Source organism: Molothrus aeneus, chromosome 6 (assembly GCF_037042795.1).
Source record: "Molothrus aeneus isolate 106 chromosome 6, BPBGC_Maene_1.0, whole genome shotgun sequence".
NCBI classification, from domain to species: Eukaryota; Metazoa; Chordata; class Aves; order Passeriformes; family Icteridae; genus Molothrus; species Molothrus aeneus.
The window spans coordinates 17,452,104-17,472,852 of NC_089651.1; the positions used below are offsets into that span (position 1 = coordinate 17,452,104).

General features: G+C 41.4%; 1 protein-coding gene across 5 annotated transcripts in view; it reads right to left on the bottom strand.

Moving 5' to 3' along the window:
* Nucleotides 1-2,227: 2,227 nt before the first annotated feature.
* Nucleotides 2,228-20,749, bottom strand: part of TSPAN4 (tetraspanin 4) — a 420,491-nt gene continuing 401,969 nt past the window's right edge. For all 5 annotated transcript variants that reach the window (XM_066552988.1, XM_066552989.1, XM_066552990.1 and 2 more), the window contains 3 exons: nucleotides 15,549-15,680; nucleotides 13,459-13,542; nucleotides 2,228-10,724 (listed from right to left, as the gene is read on the bottom strand). In XM_066552988.1, coding sequence (XP_066409085.1) covers nucleotides 10,656-10,724; nucleotides 13,459-13,542; nucleotides 15,549-15,680 — 285 coding nt within the window. In that variant the 3' untranslated portion in view covers nucleotides 2,228-10,655. The remainder of the gene's footprint in view (nucleotides 10,725-13,458; nucleotides 13,543-15,548; nucleotides 15,681-20,749) is intronic.

Here is a 20,749-nt window from a genome sequence, read left to right on the forward strand (position 1 = left end):
TGTTCTGTGTAGTTGCACTGATACTAAGAAAGCTTTTTAGTTGCAGGATACTGTGCTCCATGTAACAGTGACAGAACAGCTGTGACAGATCACCTGTGACATGCTGAATTCTTCTAAACCATAGAATGATTTGGGTTGGAAAGGACCTTTAAGATTATCTAGTTCCAATCCCTTGGCCATGAGCCAGGGATACTTTTCTCTGGATCAGGTTGCTCACAGTCCCATTCAGCCTGGCTTTCCAGGGATGGGACATCCATTAACTCCTCTGAGCAATATGTTTCAGTGCCTCACCACCCACACAGTCAAGAATTTATTTCTAATACCTATTTCTTCCCCAGCCTGAAAATCCCAACTCTCTCAGCCTCATCCTCACAGGAGATGTGCTTGAGCCCTCTGAGCATCTTTGTGGCCACCTCTGGACCCGCTCCAGCAGGTCCATGTCCTTTTTATGTCAGGAGCCCCAGAGCTGGATGCAGTACTGCAGGTGCCATCTCACTAGAGTGGAGTAGAGAATCAGCTGTCTCAACCTGCTGACTGCCCTGCTTTTCTTTCTGGGGATACAAGAGTACCTTGTCAGGTTCTGTTGAGCTTCTTGCCAACAGCACTGAACTCCTCCTCAAGGCTGCTCTCAGTCCTGTATTTATATTTGTGTTTGCCCAGCCTGTCATGATTTCCCTGACTCAGGTGCAGGGCATTGTGCCTGGCTTTGTTGAACTTCCTGAAGATCCCATGGGCCGGTCTCTCCAGCCTGTCCAGGCCCCTCAGGATGGCATCTCTTCTCTCCAGCATGTTGACTGCACCTCACAGCTTGGTGTTGTCTTGCTGAGGGTGACTCGATCCCATAGCCCACGTTGCTGACAAAGATGTTGAACAGTGCTGGTCCCAGCAGTCCTCCTGGACCCCCAAGGAACACCACTCTTCCCTGGTCTCCTCTTGGACTTGGAGAGTCACCATCCAGCTGGTTGCTTATCCACTGAGTGGTCCATCCATCAAACCAGAGTCTCTCCAGTTTAGAGACAAGGCTGTTGTGCAGGACAGAGTCAAGCTTTGCACAAGTCCAGGTAGGTCATGGCAGTCACTCTTCCCTTATTCCACCTCTGTAAGCCCATCAGAGAAGGCCACTGGATTTATCAAGCATAATTTTCCTTTAGTGAAGCCATGTTTGCTGTCCCCCAGACATACCCTTATTTCCCATATGCCTTAGCATATTTTCCAGGAAGATCTGCTCCATGATTTTGCTGAGCAGGGAGGTGAGACTGATGGGCCTGTAGTTCTCCAGGAATCCCTCGTTTCCCTTTATAAAAATGGGGGTTATGTTCCCCCTTTTCCAGTCAGTGAGAACTTTACTGCACTGCTATATATCTCAGATATGATGGATAGTGGCTCAGCTTCTTCATCCAGCAGTTCCCTCAGGACCTGCAGATGTATCCCATTATCCTCAACATTTTTCAATAATGTCTAAATTACATATAAATGCAATGCCACTGCACAGGATTGATCTCCTGCTAGGCTGGAAGAACTGAAATTTGGAGGATGTAAGAGAAATCACAGGGTAAAGGGTACAGCTCTGTACCCTTTAGAGCTGCTCATCATCTGAGAATCTTGTGTCCTTCACTAGCTTGGTGAACCTGCTGCACCTAGAAGGGGAATAGATGGGATTGCAGTCTGAAGAGAACAGGAAAGCAGCTGGAACAGGACACGGGGCCTGTTCTGAATGGGCTCACCACATGTTTCATGGGATGCTGCTCTATCTTTGTACCTTACAGTGGGGAAAACCAGACTGCTCAGGTCTTTTGTCCATTTCCAACCTTCTCTCTTAATCTTATGGTTTTTTCTTATCTGTCCTTTATATTTTCCCTTTTCTTCCTCACCTTTCCTGGCACAGATATTTATATAAGTTGGAGTCCTGTGCCACCCATAGCAAAAATTGCTTGCATTGGAATATCTGGGTTTGGAGAAGGACACATAGATTGGGTTGATGCACATAGATTTTTTTACATGTACATTAAGTCTTGAGTCCATCAGGAACAAGAGAGTGTGATTTGCACCAAGCTTTTAATTGTGCCAGTTTTTCCTGTGATAATTCTTCTTTGAAACCTGTGAGCACTTATTTCAAAGGACCTTTTGATAATGAAGATGTTTTGTGTCAGGGTAACCAGCTGTGGTGCACAGTCAGGAATAAGAAGGTGTTTAATAGGGAAGAACTTCAATGCACGGACTTCATAGGGAGATTTAAAACTTCAATTTTTATTAGCACCAAATATCAAGCAAGTTCCATGACAACAAGCTGTACTTCCAAGCTGGTGAATTACTTTGTTTAGGGAAAGTGAGTTAGTAATTATATGACACATCAATTCAGTCTATGTACTCTCTTGTGTTTGCATTTGCAAAGCCTTAATTCCTTCTGTTGTGCACAGGTCTGAGTTCACAATTTCTGTTTTTCCCCCAAAAGTAGGAGTGTTTTCAATCATGAGGTTTTGAGGCAACTCTGCCCTTAAGAGACCATAACTTAGCTGCTCAGCAGAATAGTCAAAGCACCTCTGGCTTCTAGGGGGATATATTACTATTTCTAATGTATTTGTGTGTCCAGTTCCTGCAGCTGAGCTTACAGCATGAAGAATTTACCCTGTACTTCTCTCTAGCCTCCCTGTTCAACTAATGCCAGCTTGGCTTTCCAGTGACATTAACACAGGGGCCCTTGGGTGGGGAGCGAGGGAGGCTGTGTGCTGTTCTGAGATTACAACAAAGCTTTTGGTGACCTTGGCTGTGATAAGAGACCTGGTATTTGATTAGGGAGTGAGAGGTGGGGTGCCAAAAAAGCATTAGAATCAACACAATGCAGGAGTGCTCTTTTCCTGGAGTATTTGCAAATGCTTCATCCTAATTGAGTTTGCAAACAGCTCTAACTCTCTTAAGGGTGGGAGAGGGTTTGTTCCTTGAGAAATGACAGCCTGAAAATCAGAGCTCTGAGAATTACACAAATACACTTTTTTTTTTTTTTTTAATAGAAGTTACCTTAGACAGTTGGGCTGCCACAGTAGAAACTGTGGGGATGCATATGCTGCCCCTTAAGTCACCTTAAGAGTGTATGGGTGCAGGTGAGCATTTCAAAAGAACAAAAATGCATCATTTCTAAGATGAGGCATTTTTTTACCTCTGTATCCTGGGTGCTTATTATTCAAGCTGAGATATAATATCAGAATCTGTTAATTGCATCTGTGGCTGATACAATAACACTGAACAAGTTTCCAAGGTAAACTAGGTTAAAAAAAAAAAAGGAAAAAGAATCCCTGCAGCATTAGTCTGTCTGGAGCATGCTAAGCAGCCAGTGACAGTTCTGCTTGATAACACTGCTTGTTTAGCCATTTGCAGGCTTGCATCAGGGAACTGAGGACATGAAGAGCAATTCAGATTCAGTCACTACATAGGTCCACAACCAGGCTGCATGAATTTCTCTGTCACTGTACTGATTCTGCTCTGTTCTGTAGAGACTGTGGTCTCCTAAATCAGTATCAAACCTGAATTTTGTAAAGCCATGTAACATGTCTTACCATTGGGCACTAAAATTTATACAAACAACTGAATCCTCTCCACATTTGACACACGGGGACTGTGACTGACAACACATTTTTGTGTGCAGAAAAGCAGATTTAAATGGTACAGGTGGAAAGAGCAGTGATGGACTTAAGCTTAAGGGCCAAAGAAGGGCATTTGTGGAGGAGGGAGATGATGAGGTGCATCTGAACAGACTTTGAGAAACAAGTTCCCAAAATCCCTGTATTTCTCCAGTAATTTTTAGTTAATCTTCAGGATGAATGCTTTGCACCTGAAGCTCTTGTCACAGTCCATGAGAGACATAGACACATGCAATATACATTAATAGTTGGGAGTTTTTTATGCTGTACTTTCCTTTACATAGATTTTTGTTTTCTATGTATTTAACTAAATACAGTTACATGTTTTATTTTGTTGCCTGTGATTTGAACTATGTAATAGCAGTGCCATGGGAATATCAGGCGAAGTTTATAGTGGATAATTATCCCATCCTTTCAAATTATTCTTTAATTGCAAGTACAGGGAAGTCTCTGTTAAGCAATTCTGTAGTAACAAAATATTCTGCTCTGCCTAAATGATTTCTACATAAAAGATACCAAGGACTTGTTTGAAAAATCAGTTCAACTGATCAGCTATTTCTTCATTAAAAACCCTCATCCTAAGACACAGAACTTCTGTTCAGCTGTCTAACACACACTGGTGTAGATTTGGTAGTGAATGTTTTCTGGCTCTTGGAGGGAGGAATGTAAACTGAGCTCTTCTTGCAGGACACCCAACCCCAGGATTTCTAGTGAACAGACAGTATTTCCATGGGGAAACAGTTTATTGCAGGGAGAGACAAGGAAGCAAGGCCTAGGGTAAAGTGACCTACCTTAGGCAACTAATGGGATTTCAGAAAAAACAGTCTTTTAAATGGTATTTGCCAGATGAGTTATTAATGACAGATTTCTTATTTGCTTGGGGTTTTTAGCCTGGTAAGATAAGAAACATAGGGCTCTGTGTTTTGCACTTTTAATGTGTCAAGACAAAACTTTGGATAAAGCTTCATAAGCTGCCCTTAAATTTCTTTGAAAATTATTGCCATGCAGACAGAAAGTACTTTGTTTTACACAGCCAGGATAATCAGCTAGGCCTGATATTTCCAGGTTGTGTTAAGTGTCCTTTGGAAAAATAGCAGATTGTAGGGTGAAATACTCATCTGGTTGTTGATTAAAGTAGGAACAGCTCTGTCTGTGCCAAGATGTAGTACAAAAGCAAAGACAAACGGGATAGCTACTGGGGGAAGGTACACTGGGCTTAGTTGTTTGAAACAATGGGATCTTAAAAATCAATAGGGTACTCAATTACCCAGGGTTAAGCTCTACTGGAAAGGCAAATTAAGCTGTAAAGGTAATACTGCTGCTCTGAGCGCATGTATTTCTGTAAGCATCATTAAGTTATCATTCCTGAAGTACAGAACCAATGGTGAGTAAATGAAATTGAAAGGCAAAAATGTTAAAATCCATTTAAGAAGTATTCTTTTAAATGCAACATGAAGAAATTGTGAAATTCACTGCTATACTGCAGGACTAAAGTGTAAAGTTTCACAGAATCAGAAAGGGATTAAAGATAGATGTGGCTGATGAGACCATCTAGTGGTGCACTTAATGGGATCAAGACAATTCAAGTAATGTAAACATCTCTCCTAAAGTGAGGGAGCTGTAAGAAACTTCCATCAAATATGTGGGTTATCCCTTATGATGCTTCCTGCAATAACCTCTAAAACCTCTGGGTCTCTACATTAACCATTACACTACACTAGTGTTGTTCAGAATGTACAGTTCAGAGGCAATTTCACTTGCAAAGATATTTGACCTGTAGGGTACAACAAATTGTTTAAAAAAAGGCAGTGTTAGACATGACTGCAGATAACATACCTGGCTAACCAGACATTCTTCTGATTTGACACAGTGCAAGTTCCTAGTTGTTCAATTTAAAAACATTCTGGTGTTAATTTTTCAAGGTTTACTATGTATTTTCTGAATGTAAGCAACTACCTCAGAAAAAGGGAAGTCCTTTTATTTCAAAGTTTTCAGTAACAGACAAGTTGTGAACACAAAATAATTTGGTTTGGGTCTGAGTATTTTTTTAACATGAAACCTGATCTCCCAGTAGTTTCTGAATTGATATTGACTATCACATAATTTCAGGTAGCTTGCCCTTAAAAGGAGAGGTGTACATTCAACTGGGAATAGGTAAGCCACATAAATAATAACAATAAATTTGTAAGGAAGAATAGGTCAAATAAAAGGTAATGAGAAATGACAAAGAAGTAGAACACTGTAGGGTTTTGTTAAATTGCATACAGTATGTGTGTGTGTTTGCCTAGACTTGCACACACACACATCTCTGGGTCTGTATAGAATCACTGTTCAGCTTGTAGTGCAGTTGCTTATAAAGAATACAAAAGACATTCTGTTGTAAACTTTAAAGAATATTTAATAACTTTTTAAAAATAAAAGGTATATTTTAAATTTTGTTCTTTATATGAATGCACAAAAATGTACCATTGTAATTGCAGCAACAAAATCCAAAGAACAGAGGAGACTGCCCACTGTGGTAAGAGACCAGTGACAAGGGAGGAGAATTCAAAATGGAATCCAAACAAGATTTCCTATGGCAAATCCCAACGTGTTTTTTAACTGTCTAACTCAGTATCTATGCAGATAATTTACACTTAGCAAATTCTTGCAGATAAATTAGAGTAAATAAGGAGTCTGTGTTTAAATAATGCCACAATCAACTGCTGGTTTCTGTTGCTTACCTTTGGTGCCCCATTTATAGCACAACACGGAAGCCACGGGCTAAATGAAAGGCTGTGACTTTGTCCTGCCCTGGGAAGGTGTAAGAGGCAGCCCAGTCACTCAGTGTGTACTCAGTGTGACCAGTTCTCATCGGTTTGTAAGAAGTCAGGGTTTGGGTGGATTCCCTAAGCAGCCCTATTGATGATGCAAGACAGAGGATTTTTTACAGCTTCTGTGCAGTCCCTTCCTCTCCATGTGATAAATCCTACAATGCTGCATTTAAATGCTAATTATTGATCAAAGAATAAACTTTTATGAGTTTGTTTAATTTGAGGGGGGAGACCAAAGAACTATTCATAGAACAGAAATAGAAGTGTATTTCAGTGATTGTGCACTGTATGATGAGGAGCTAAGTACTTCTGTTGTACAAGTAATAAGATTTGGCTGCTAGTGACAGTACAGGAAAATAAACCATATTCTATTAAATATATGGGTTTGGATGTTTTTTTTTTTTTTATTAAATAATTGTGAAAATGAAAAGCCAAAAGGATATTTAGACTGAATCTAAAAAGCTAAGTCCTGATGCTGCTGAATTCAGTAGGTTCAGTCATATGCCCTGTGCCTTCATATCTTGTTATTAAGCAGAAACAGCCATGAGAATAAATTAGGAGTGCTCCTTTATTGCCTTTGGTTCTGTCTTTAATTTAAATGTATTGAGTCCTCCTTCATGTTTAAAGATAAGAAGTCACAATAATATAAAAGGCTTTACTAAAAGTGACAAGACACTAATAGAAGCAATTGGAATGACTTCTGTGTTGCTCTGCCTGCATTCAATATCAGCAGCCTTTCAAATGGATATTATGTACTACAGGTTACTTATATATAATCAACCAGTTTAATGTGTAAAATGGAACTGTCTCTTTTTTTGGCTTTTTGGTTTTTTTTTAAAAGATTGTTGCTGTTACACATCACAAAATCTTCTGACCTTGTCAGCAGAGAAAGGATGCAGTGATCTTAAGAAAATATGGTAAGTCTGAGGCTTGTTATATGCAGTATGTTCAGAGGTATGAAATTGGATTGTGCTGGTAATGCTGTAAGCACTCTAACAGCTGTTTGGTCTGTGTGGAGAGAGTTAATAACATCAAATATACAAAACAGTCCAGTTCAAATTATGAACAAGTTGCAGTAGCATCTTGGTAGTGGAAGAGTATTTTAAAAGGAATTATTACCAGCAATATGTGACCTGGAGGGGTTTTTTTTGTTTGTTTGTCTGCTTGGAGGTTTGTTTGTTTGTTTGTGGTTTTTTGTTTTATTTTTTTCCCCTAACTGTATGTTTTTGTTGCAGTGACTGGGATTTACAAAGTGAGGGCTGCTTAGAGGTATTCCCTTTAGGTACTTGTTTTTGAAAACCAAGGAAGTTTATCTTGTAAAGACACCTAAACTGGGGAAAATGATTAGAGGAAACCACAAAATGTGACTTGTCTCCAGTCTGCTTCTCATATTTTGTTTCCACTGAAGCTTTAGCTGAAGTCTAGAAGCATTCTGTAAGAGCTCAGCACATATTACTGTGAGACTCACAGGAGAAGGGTCTGTGATCTCTCTTTTTCCTACATCACACCATCAAGCAAATTGATAAGAGTTGCTCTCTGTGGGAGTTCTGCACAATGGTTTGCTCCCATCAACTGAACCATCATCAGCCTGCTGTCTCTGTGTTAATTTTTAATGGCAGGGATCACTACAAATAGACTTGTCTACCTTTTATCTGTCTCAAAAAAAAATCAATGTTTTATGAATGTATTCATCACTGTGTCATGCTGCTTTTCAGTGGTAGAAACTCCTCTGAGTTGTCAGCAGAAGCACCCCTGTGTACAAACTATAAACCAAGGCAAGAACTAATGGTACAGCTAACCTGGAATTGTATCTGCGCAGGTTAAGAAAAGAAGAGAGTAGAGAGAGGGAAGGAACAAACTCACACAATCTTTTGCAGAGCAGGACAGTCTGCAGGTCAGCCTGGGCTCAAGAAGCAGAGAGCAGGGAGACTGGTGACTGCAACACGAGCGAGCCTCTTGCTTTGGAGTACAGGGCACCTGTGTGTGGGCTACTTGCTCAGCTTGGGTATGTTGGGGCTTGTTTGCATGACAGTAAAATCCTTTAGTGCTGGGGAGGTTGCTGTAATAGTGATTGGGAAGCCACATAAAATGCACAGAATTAATACATTACTTTTACCTTAGCCTGCAGAGCTAAATGCCCCATGGGGGTAAAATTTTGGAAAATAATTGCTCTTTTAAACACCAGGCTGTCCTAAGCAATTTCCCAGAAAATATGGAGTAGCTCATGCCTGAGAGTGAGAAGACTGCAGGAAATCAGCAGAGACAAAAAAAATCTCCCAAATCTGTTGAGTGAGAGTGAATCTGTCAAATAATGCAGGTCCAGAAAAGGGTTAGTTCTGGGTGTAAAGGAGATTGTTCAATAGGCTGTGGGTTGGCAAGTCCAGCTCTGTGCTGGAAATTATCTTTAAATCAAAGCATGCAAAATGTCACTCAGAGCTGAGACCTGCTGTTGTAAGTAAGGTGACTTTCCCTGTGAGCTTGCTGCATGCTTCCATTGTGCAGGAATGGCTGCACTCAGCTTCCTGGGAAAACAGAGCTCCATGGTCAGCTCTCTGCTCTAAGTGACAGTGGCTGAGAGCTCCTCAAATGCTGGCTGAAGGGAGCAGGCCATCTGCATTGCTCTGTTTGCCTGTTCCCTGCTGTGTCCTTTCCCTGGGGTGCTTCAGCTTCTCCCTGGCACACATGCACTACCTGGAGCTGTTTGCTGGCAGGGAACTATTTGTTTGAACAATAGGACACACATCTGATTTTTACCCTCATCACCAGAAGACGTGCATAGGACGGTACTACATCAATTACTTCAGTTATCAATGAGTGGCTGTTCCCTAGTTAAGGAAAGTAATGGTTTTGATTTCTGCATATTTCTGTGATTCCATGATATTCTAGAAAGTGTGGATTATATTCTAACCAGCAGCTAGGTGAAGAAAAATGCATCTGAAAAAGAGCACTGAGAAGTGACTCCAGTTCTAACAGAGACTGATGTGTCTTGGCTGTTGTCAGCGTGCAGCTGGGAGGAAAAAAAAAGGTAAGCATAAAAGCATCTGAAGTCTTAATAACTCTCAGAAGAATGAGCAATGTGCAAAAGATTTTTCTTCAGCAAGGCAAAGTCTATCATACCTGCAGATGATGTTATCCCAAAGTAAATTAATGAAATGGTGACATTCAGGGAAGGAACAGCTGACAGCTTTGTATACATCTTCAAGCATGGAAATGAGTGATATTTTTTGGCAGACTTACTTGAAACAGGGATGATAAATAAAACCATAGTAGACTGACAGAGAGAGCCCACTCACAAGTTGTTTACTGAAATGAAGATACAGCTGAAAGTAATTATTTGTTTCCCAGAGGTATAAGTGATAGTGCCTTGTACAAGAAATAATACTTGGTTATTTCAGTTGGAATGTAAAATAGGATAGAAAGGTTTCCTCTTTCTGAGGTTAGATGCTGGGTATTTTCACCTCCTTTCAGAAAAGTATGTGTTTATGAATGTAATATATATAACATATGCAGTCAACCATCTATATGCCACTGGCAATTAGGAAGTGAGGCAATGTCCAATATTGTTTTCCATTAACAGCCAGGATCTCGCTGTACAGATTCTGATCAAAAGCCTGACTCTGCGGCACGTAAGATTAAAAATACTCCTTTAAAACAATGCGCTTCTGAAGATGATCCTCTCCTGGCTACAAAATCATCTTGAGACACTTGGAGGCAGGGCTCCTTGATCTTGACATTTTAGCTATGTGCAAACTGTAGTAAAATTACAATTGCATTCAGTCCTAGCTACTCTGCACCTTCTTGCTGAAGAACATTTGTTTTCTACATCCTCTCTTCCAGACTGGGAAATGCAGGAAGGCAGCCTGGCAGCTTTTGCAGAGGTGCCTCAGTGCCATCTTTTCTTTTTTTGCAGTCAGCCCCTTGTAAGCAGCCTCTCTTGCCTTGCCACAGGCAATGGAAAAGGAAACATTGCTTTTTTGGTTTTCCTCTGCTTAAAGACAAGGCTGCTTCTTACCTGTGCCAGTTCAAGTACTGACTTTTTCTTTTCTTCCTCCTTCAGTAAAGTGGGGTGATTCACAAAATCTTCAGAAATATAGCATTATACACAGTTTATAGTACAAAGAGGGGGGGGAGAAGGTCAGATGAATGAGCATGAAGGAGATTTCTCCTGTGTCCTTTGGAGGAGAAGCAGAAAGATTGGGAATGGTATCTATGCACAGTAGGTGTCTGCCTTGACTACCTGACAATACATGGTCATTGCAAAGGTGAGTCCGAGAATCTAAGAGAAAAGAAACAACAAACAATCGTTTTTCAGTAAGTAAAAAAACCCTATTTATGGAAACAACAAGAAAAAAAGAGAAAAGCATGACACTAGTTTTGTTCACCCACAGGAGGACATATCACATACTGCTTTTCCTGCCTGTTCATGTCCTTGTTCTATTCCTAGAGTCTGTCTGCCTTTTGTCCTTATCCATATTGCTGCCTTACAGAATGGACAGTGAGAGCAGGGGAGAGTTGATTTCTCCATCAAAGCAGCCACCAGATACTGGAAAGAGGTATATTGAAAAAAATTTGGATGCCTTTTGCTTGAAAATATTTTACAGTAGCAATCCACAGTTGTGTGGGTATTCTGTGGTTGTCCCTTTAGCTGTTGTTTTGAAAGACATTGGGTTAATCCTTGGCCCTACGGATGCTGTGGTTTACCTGACTGTACTTTACTTTTCCAAGTGTATGTGTGCTCAGGTCCCCGTGGGGGAATCACTGGAGACTGAACATGCATTAATCATGGCCATCAATGCCTCATCAACAATGGATGTGTTTTTCTACTCAGCCTATTCAAGAGAAGCAGCAGGGGGGTGGGGGTTCTTCTCCCAGCTAAGCACTGACCTGTTGTGCTGTCTCTGGTGGATTACTTCATCAAAAGGGATGGGGGAGAAAGTCTTATTTTCCTTCCAGCTGAAGTACCCATATGAATGTACTAAGTGGTTGTTACTTTCCCTTTGCAACACCACTGTAAGAGTTGTCACTGAAATGAAGGTCTGCCAGGTAGAAAATTTTAGGGTATGAATTCTGCTTTAAGTACTTAATCTGACCACTTCAAATTTAGTCTTTACATGAGTAATAGTTCCTGTTAATGAGTACTTTGAAGGAATATATGAATATAAACACACACAAAATTACATTTATGAAGAAAAAGTGATTATAAAGTTGTTAATCTTCCTCAAGTCTCACTCTTCTATAGTGAAATCAGATTATTAGGTTTTGGTGTGCTGTTTGTAGCAAACACTGGCCTTTTGGAAGTATCCACCTTCACGGACAGCTACGTAACAAAACAGCAGTGGCTGAACTTGGTTTATAGTTTGAAGCATGCACAACTGAGGAAGATTCTTCTGTTGCATGTGCTGTTATATCCTTCAAATTATGTGACTGTATGATTCTCTAAGATGCTAACATGAAAAACTGCCACATGCTATGGGCCAGAACAAAACTGAAACAGCAGCAAGAGAGGGGGCTCAGTTCATTTCAGGTGACAGTACACAGAAACTTTTGTCATCAGGTAGATTCAATTGCACCAGGCAGCTGGAAGGCAGACTGAAAATCTGTTGTGTTCTGAGGTGTTTTCCCTGCATTGCACAGCATTTACTAGGAATATGAATTTGCATTTTTAAATTGTCTGAAGTGCTTCCACCCATGCAAACTAGCAATGTCTTTCTGTCAGAAAGATAGTATTGTCTTAGAAATTTAATATACTTAGGGTATTTATGAGAAGGACTGACCATGGAGTGCTGGGGATTTTTAGTGTATCCTTTAAAGATACCCTAAATGCTGAATGGATGCTCAAAAGCTGTTTGGTTTTCTTAATTGTGGTAATATATTAACAACAGTCATAAATTGCCTGTCTGCCATATGATCTTGTGCTTTTTTTCTCTAAGCATATCTGCTTATTATACTGGAACAAGCCCCAGAACTCTACTGAATTTGGGCCTGTGAGGCGTCAGGCATTTGCATTAGTAAGTTGCAGCCAATAAATGACATATGAGAGAGTAAGATATGTGCCATTCTGCCTAATCTGTCATTATTGGGAATGTGAGTAGAATACTGATCCCAGGCTCTCTCCTGCTGCTGCTAGTGGCATAGCAGGCAAATTAAAAAAAAAATACCCAACCAAACCAAACAACCATGAGTTAATCTGCAGTTACACGGTGTTAATTAGCTCAGCAATGCCATCCTTTGTGCTTGCATGTTGGGTTCGAGAGAGGGGGAGCTGGAAACTAAATCTAGATCTTCACTGAATTTAGGAAAGGCACTTTGAACCAGCCTGAGCTCCAGCACAACTTTCCCCTGTGTATCCTCAGGCTGTGCCACTGGTGCTTAGACTGGCACAACCACAGCAGGCTGGGTTAAAGGCACCGGCACGTAAGAGACAAAGTGGTGGACAACAGATTCTTCTCTGACCAAAGTCACAGTGGAAAGGACTGCAACTCAAAAATCTGATAGGCATGTCTATGCCAATCATAGTAAGGGAGCATGGGTTTATTGGCAGGGCTCACTAATGGGCACCACATCCCGATTTCTAATTTACCCTGGCCTGAGGGATGAGGTTGAAGACTTAAGTTACCTCTAGACTATGCTGAAGTTGGCTATTTAGCCTAAGTCCTCTCTGGAGAATAACTGGACAAATACAGGCACCCTAAATGCACTTCATCCTGCCCTGATTAGGTGTCTGGAGTCCAGTCTCCCCTCCCAAGTTCCAGTTTCAGTCTTATATAAACCACTTGATATAGTGCCAGCTCTTTGCAGTGCATCATAAAACACTGTGCAGTATCCTAGTTCTGTGCCTTGTACACAGTATTTTAACTGAAGTAAAACTCAAAGTACTTAATAATTTTGCATGATGGTAGACAAAAATTCTGCAAGATTTAAAACCTGCTTGGGCACAGTATATTTCTGAATCTGTGGTTACTTAGTTAGTTACAATTATTTAGGATTTGAAAATTGATATTAAACTGTACCTGCACCATAGCTGTGCACAGTCCAAAGATTCCCACAGCCAGTAAGTTTTCCTGGAGCCATACTTTCACAGTTTCATAGCAAGGCTAAAAAGAAAAACAAAACAAGAATATTGTATTGGCCATAAATACAGCTCTACACTCCCAGGAATATACAGCCAGAGAAAAAATGGATCGGACCTAGCTGCTAGGTAGCCTGGATTATCATTTCAGTGCTGGAGCAACTACAATATATTTTTGGGTTGAAGCTTGAACATGGAGTACTAATCCCAGACACAAAACAGCGCACCTCCAAAATGCTGCATGAGCACTGCTCCATATAAATCCAGCCAGAAACTAAAAATAGTGTGCTGATTTTGGCTGGGGTAGAGTTAATTTTCTTCATAGTGATGGGTATGGGGCTGTGTTTTGGATTTGTCCTGAACACAGGGTTGATATCTGGAGATATTTTTTGTTGTCATTGAGCAGGAGTTACACAGAGCACGGCTTTTTGGTTTCCCTATTGAACTGTCTTTATCTCAACCCACTCTTTTCTCACTTTTACTTTCCTGCTCTCCCCTTGATCCCACTGGTGGCAAAGTAAACAGGCAGCTGTGTGGGGCTTAGTAGCCAGCTGGGGTTAAACTACTACAAATAAACAAGCACTGGGTTTGGGTCCTGTTTTCTCTCTAAAACCCAACCAGAAGCAGTTAGAACCCTACAATGAGGTTTTCATTTTCTCCACGTTTCAGGGAAATAAACATTTCTTATAATACATACAGACATGAAACCAAACAGTCCCAGTGTGAGTGGCTCAGTAGCTGCTGCTGCTGCACATGGGCCTATTTCATACCATTTCCAGCCATTTCAAACTGCAGTATGGGCACTCCTCCATTATTTTCTTCATGCTTTAAATTCTGCAGTAGCTGTAGCCCAGTTTTACTGGTCCAGTTTTGGGGAGGGTGGAATTGGCCCAAGTGAAACCTTTCTTTAAATTATGATGTCTGTAAGACAACCTTGTGCAAAAACAGGGCCCCCTGTCTTGTAAATGGTCATAGCCATGAATCATTCAGCCTTCAGTTAGGGGCTTTTACATACGTATAGAGGAAGAAGTATTAATGGCCATCAGAAGCCACAGGGTTAACCTGCACTGATTTTCTTGCTACCCTGAATAAAAGAGAAGAAGAACTTTTCATTCCTTAAATTAAAAAAATTACCTGGAGCTACTCAAGAAGTATAAGGAAGCTGTGTTTGATGTGAACTCAGCCTCTGTGAGTACAAATCCATGCGTATGAAATCTCACTAGAAAGTGGCCAAGACAGCTTTACTCATTGTCTTCACAAACCATTAGAACCAGCAAAACTTAGTTATAATTCCACTTCATCAGGTGGCCTACACCCCTCCTGTGTAATTGCACTACCTGTAATTAGCACAAAGAATTGCTGAGGTAATTTCAGAGCCATATTTAGGCTCCGACTGTCTGTTCCAGAAAGATCTTGCTGAGGCCATTGTAGGGAAATTATCCCATAGAGTTTTGAATTTGATTACAGGCAAGTGCAGAAACTCAAAAAAAAAAATGCTGCTGGCACCTCAGTGGAACAGTTCCCACTCTTCTGTGCAGTGGAGGTCCCCAAACCAGAGCTCCTGGTGGGAGAAGAGTGCTCAAGGCTCTCCCACGCCTCCTGCCTCAGGACTACCTAGGCTGTGATAAGCTACAGCTGCTGCTCCAGGGCCTGTGTGTGCATGAACCATTTGCCTTTATTGCTGCCTGACCCAGTAGGTGGGACACTAAAAAGGGCATTCCTGCCATTTCCTAGCTTGATGTCACTAGTCTGCACTGCAGATCAGTGTTGGAATGTACCTGTCTGCAGTGTAAAACAACAGCTTAGAGCCTACTGAAAGGAAACCAGCTCATAAAAATAATTAAATAGGGGGTTTCATTGGAGGTCAAAGACCACAGCTCAATAGGAGTCTTCTGAAAGCACCTGATGAAAGGTGAATTAGGATAGAATGAGGTGCATAGCTTATCATCTGTGCAGCCTTGCAAATCACTATTGCCTGCCCTTCACCTGGGCTGCAAGGCAGCTGCTGCCGTGTGCTGCAGAGCTACTCACCGCTTTCCACCAGGTCCCTGGGGAATGGAGCCCACAGTTCTCACTGAATTCTAAGCAGCAGGAGTCTGGCACCCGGGTTGTGTTGTACACTTCGAACCAGTCCGTGTAGTTGGAGACTCCACAGCATCTGAACTGGAAAAAGATGAACCGAGGTGATACCGTAAGCGTGATCCATCACTGCCTGTTGTGACTTTGCCTTCTGGAGCCTGACACTCAGTGCATTTTGATCATACCAGCAGAGGCTTTAAATTTTAAAGGAATACAGTACTTCCTCAGCGTTACTCAAAACAGACCCCCCTCTCTACTCTTTTTTATTAAGTTTAAACATGGCCTTGTATGCAGCTAATGTTGATGCAGGAAGGGAAGGCCCCTATTTGCAGTGGGAAGATACTGCAGGAGCTGAAACTGGACAACCTCAGACAAGTACTGAGATTGAGTTATTGACTGACCAGATTTTTAACAGTTGTTTGCAGCTTGTCCAGAAAAAAGATACAGGTACAGCACCCAAGAGATGAAGACACTGGGGTCTCTATAGCACACTACTCCTGGGATCATGACTGGAATAAACAAGGCGAGTTTTTCACTAAGCTATTAATTACCAATCACCTTTGAAAGTCTTTGCCTATCAGCAAAAGGTGTATTTCTCTCTGTGGTGCAGTTCTTTAATGTCATCATCTGATGCTCTAACAGTTGTGCTGTAAGTGTCTGCCTACAACGACACAGTGTGTGCAGATATCACAACACTGCTAAATCAGAGGGTCTGTTTGACTTTAGTAGTGGGATGAAAGGTACAGAAACACAGTGGTAAGGGAATGGCTCTGTGGCCATCTTCCCCTTGGGAACTGGTATATTCTTGTGATAGGAAATAAGCTGGGACTCGTTACCACATAGATGTATACACCATCTGTTGCCCTTATGCAAAAGTATGAATTTGTTGGGATTTAAGACACTTCAGCACCAATGAGTAAACAAGACAACACTGGGCTGCAGAACTGCTCTCTGCCATTTAAAGTACCTCACACTTTTTTGGGGCTATGCCAGCCACCTACCTCGTCCCAAAATTACTTGCCAAGATCTTATTTTTTAAAATGTGAATTTAGGTAAGCCTGAAGGGTATTTTTAGCATCCCTGTAGAGACCACTTCTCTTGTTGCTGAGAGACTCATAATCATGCAGACATCTGCATCACCAGGGCCAAGGACCTAATCGAGGTCCTGATGTTTACACTGGCTTGAGGGAGTATTTTCCTTTGTTTATAACAGCTGTAGAGTTCAGGCTGTAGTAGAGTTGCGGTGTTCAGCTCTTGCTGCACACACAAAATGTGCCACTCCAGACCCATAGAGGGCAGAGGTGTCACATGCTGCTGCCTCATGCATCTTATGATGCTTCAAGCACTCAGAAAGTACTCCTTGATAGAGACATGTCAGTGCTCACAGCAGAGTTTTTCTTCTGTCAGGGAAAAGTCAGAAAACTTTCCTGCACTAACATCTATCCTTCCAAGTTTCTGCTTCGAATTTTGATTTGGTCTGTGGCAGGACTCAATCCTCCACTTGCAAATGTTTGATTTTTAAGATTACAGGTTTCGTTTTCTACAGACTGACATGAAACTAGAAAAAAAGTTTGTGCCTTTCTTTTTTTCCTCTATGTTGCTGCACAGAAAACAGGAGATCCATGTGTAACAGGTCCCAAAAGTGAGTAGGAGCAGCCTGGAATACATGGCATACATTTGAGGAAGGCTGGTTTATTTAGAAATCTAACAAGAAGAAGGTCTTGCAGGCTGTCATCATTAGAGTCAGGAGGCAGCTCTTTGATAGACAGCGAGAAGTGACAGCTTGTAAACAGCAAGCCTTAAAAATGTGGCTCATCTGTGATGTAGAGTGTGCAGCGGTAAGGGCTGAGACATTTGAGTGATGTTCTGGCCAAACACAAGTGACACAAGTTTGCATAAATCAGAACTAGACTCCTTCTTCTCATAATAATGCATGGCTGAAGGTGTCAGTCTGACAGACTACGGAGATGAAGATGAAGCACGGGTTTTGTAGCCAAGTGCTCGCTAACAGGTTGAGGACAGCTGCTCCTATGGAGCCTGTGAAGCAGGAGCTGGCTAGGCCATGAGCTAGGATTGGGACTCCAAAGAGAAAAAATTCCTAGTAAGCCACAAGGTGAGAATAGGAAGGGATGCAGTTGCAAAGATGAGCTGCAGTTGGACACTGCCTGCCCACACAGATTCTCTGTACAAGAGCACAGCAGACACAGCAATGGGCTAAGAGAAGTTCAAGGTATAAATAAAGGACATAACACAGGATCAATGGTCTTGGGACTGGAAGAAATAATGTCTGTAACTAACTGGAAGAAATATCATTGGAAGACAAAGGAAGGATGAGCAATGGGATTAAGCAGCGGATGATCCATAGCCCTAATCAAGAGGAGGTGATGAATGCAGCAGAGTTCTAACACCACAGAGACCTGAGAGCGCAGAAGCAAGGGAGGGAGCACTGCTCAGTGAAGGCCAAGTCCTAGCACTGGCATCTCTAGGGAGCAGGGGCATTGATCCATGGTCAAAGATGCAGGAATGAGGAAACAAGCAGCAATGGGATTGAATGGATCACCACTTCAGCAAAGGGGTCCAGAAGCCAGAAAGGCAGATAAGCTGAGAGCTCAATAAACTCAGAGACTTCACTATGGATGTCCAGTAGGAAAGAGAGAGTGCAGGAGTGATTTTGAATCATGTGACAAGCAACTGATTTATCCCAGGTTGATGCAGCCAAACAGTAAGCAGCCAAATTGTTGAGGGAAATGAGGGACCATTAGAAGAAAGGGGAATATGGAGGACTTTTTTTAGAGTCCTTTTAGATTTGAGAGCAATGTTATCTTGAAAATTGGCAAGGTTTCTAAGCAGGGATAGTTGGAGACAGGCCTGCACCTGGAGGACTGAGAAAGTTCAGGGCACATGAAGGACAATGTCTGTCACCAGCAGATTGTTGCAGTCATTTCTATCACAAAGGCTGATGTTCTGCCAATGCCAGGCATGGAAGCATTGAAGCCTTGATTCTTGCTACAACCACATTCATTTTTTGGTCACATTTACACTCCTGTCTTGTTCTCTTCACAAGTTAAGTGATAAAATTACACAAGTTTGCCTAATTGCTTACTTCTGTTCCTACTTTCAACATTTACATTTTTTTAGAAATAATTACAAACTAACAGTGCTTATTTTGGAGTACCCAGACTAACACATTTTAAAAGGGAGTAATCTATTTTAAAAATTTCTATCTCAGTGCAACAGTGCAACTCCTGAAAAGGAGTTGGACACTTGTACATATTTTACATTATTCTCAATATTGAAGGCTAAGTAGGCCTTATCTACTTTACCAAATTCCTGCAGACTCAGTAAGGCTGGGATAGGGTTTGTGAAAATAAACAGATACTCAGTCCTTGTTGCAGTGTTTTAGCAAAGCCTTGTTTTCTGGTTTTGTGAATGGGGGAAAGAACTAGAGACAGAGTAGGGGGCCTTCTACATACATTTTTCCACCATCACTGTAAAAAGTGATGAATAATATATTTTTGTTCTAAAAATCATGTTTAATGGGTGGTGGTTTCCAGTAGTAATTCTGAAGTATGGCTTGATCTAATAGAACCAATGACTGAGAATAGGGAGATGGGTCAAATTTCTTAGTTACAGTGGTCTAAACAGACATGAAAAGGCATTACACAGCAGCAAAAGTGAGCTGAATTTGCTCACTTTAGTGAAGCTAATAGGTTTTCTGCATGCCTCTCGAATTACTGCCCGCTTAGTTAAAAGTAGAAGTGCTCAAATATTGATCACAAAGATGTTGAGGATGAAGCAACATTTTAAAAATTAATGCCTGTTTCTCATTTTCTAATGATCTCCACCTGTGACTTTAACCAGTCCTGGTGGGTAAGGAGTTTAATGCAATTCAGGGCAACTTACCTCCTAAACTATCAGAATTTTAGTCATGTTTGAAAATCACTTTGTAAGCTTTTGTAGTCTTCAGTCACGACACACAGAATTCATCTGCTTGTGTTTCTGATCCTTTTAAGGTTTGAAACGCTATTGAAGAGGCTGAGAGTTTGGTTAGCTGAAGGTATTAAAAAGAAATCAATAGAATGTTCTGATTTGAAACAGCTCCCTGACCTAGAGGCTTACTAGGACTGCAAAATGAGTCCAGTGCCTTTCCTCTCAAACACTTTGGAGGTTTGCAGCTTAACCCAACTCCTTTATTGGTAACGTGAGCAGCTCAGGCATCAGCCAAAACTGCAACTTCCCCTTAAAAGACAGGAAGGGAAAAACTCAGCTTTTCCCTTGTTTCCAGTGTCTTGAAAATGGTAGGCTTCTGTTAAAAAGAGGAAAACCATTTCTCAAGGCACAAAGGCTTTGGAAAAGAAAACCTTCCTCAAAAGGTGCTCAGGCCTTTCATACTTAGACAATCACCACTCACAAGTCACTCTGTGCTCTGGGCATCCACACTCCCTGTCAAAACTCCCCTCTGATTTGTGACTGGCCAATCCCACAAAAGTCAAATGCCATCTAAATGTGGTTCCTTGGAAAAACTTTTTCCTCCTTTTTTCAGCCAAAGCTGCCATACACAATAGTACCTGATGAATGCAGAATGGGGGTGGGTCTCTAGCTTAAATCTTGGGAGAAATTAAGAACTATGCCAGAGAGTGAAAGCTACTGCTTTAACCACTACTCAGGCTCTGAAAAATACTTTTACAAATAAAGGAGTGCAAATGCAGAGGGGACAAGGGCTCATTATGATTTCTGTTACTGTCATGTTTTTTACATGGCACTTTTTTTTGTGAGGCTGCTGTTTTCCCTCCACATACAGACACAGACCATGGCTCAGCCAATGACTGATGTCTCCCATCAGGAAAAACTCTGTCCTATATGGCATCGTGGTTGCTCTGCTGTGCCTTTGTTGAGAGCCTTAGGAGACAGAATGCAAACAGCAAACCTGGGCTGGGATTTCCCTTGCAGAAAATCCCCTGCATCACCCTAATCCTCCAATCAGTGATTACACTCTACTGATTAGGGATGTTAGAGATAATGATTATTACACAGAAACCCCCCAAGCTGGCATTTAGATAGCTCTATTCAACTGCAAAGAGCTTTACGTAATTAACCATGATGGGATTGTCTTTGCTGCACCTCTGCAGTAGTGTATTCCCACACAGTTTTGA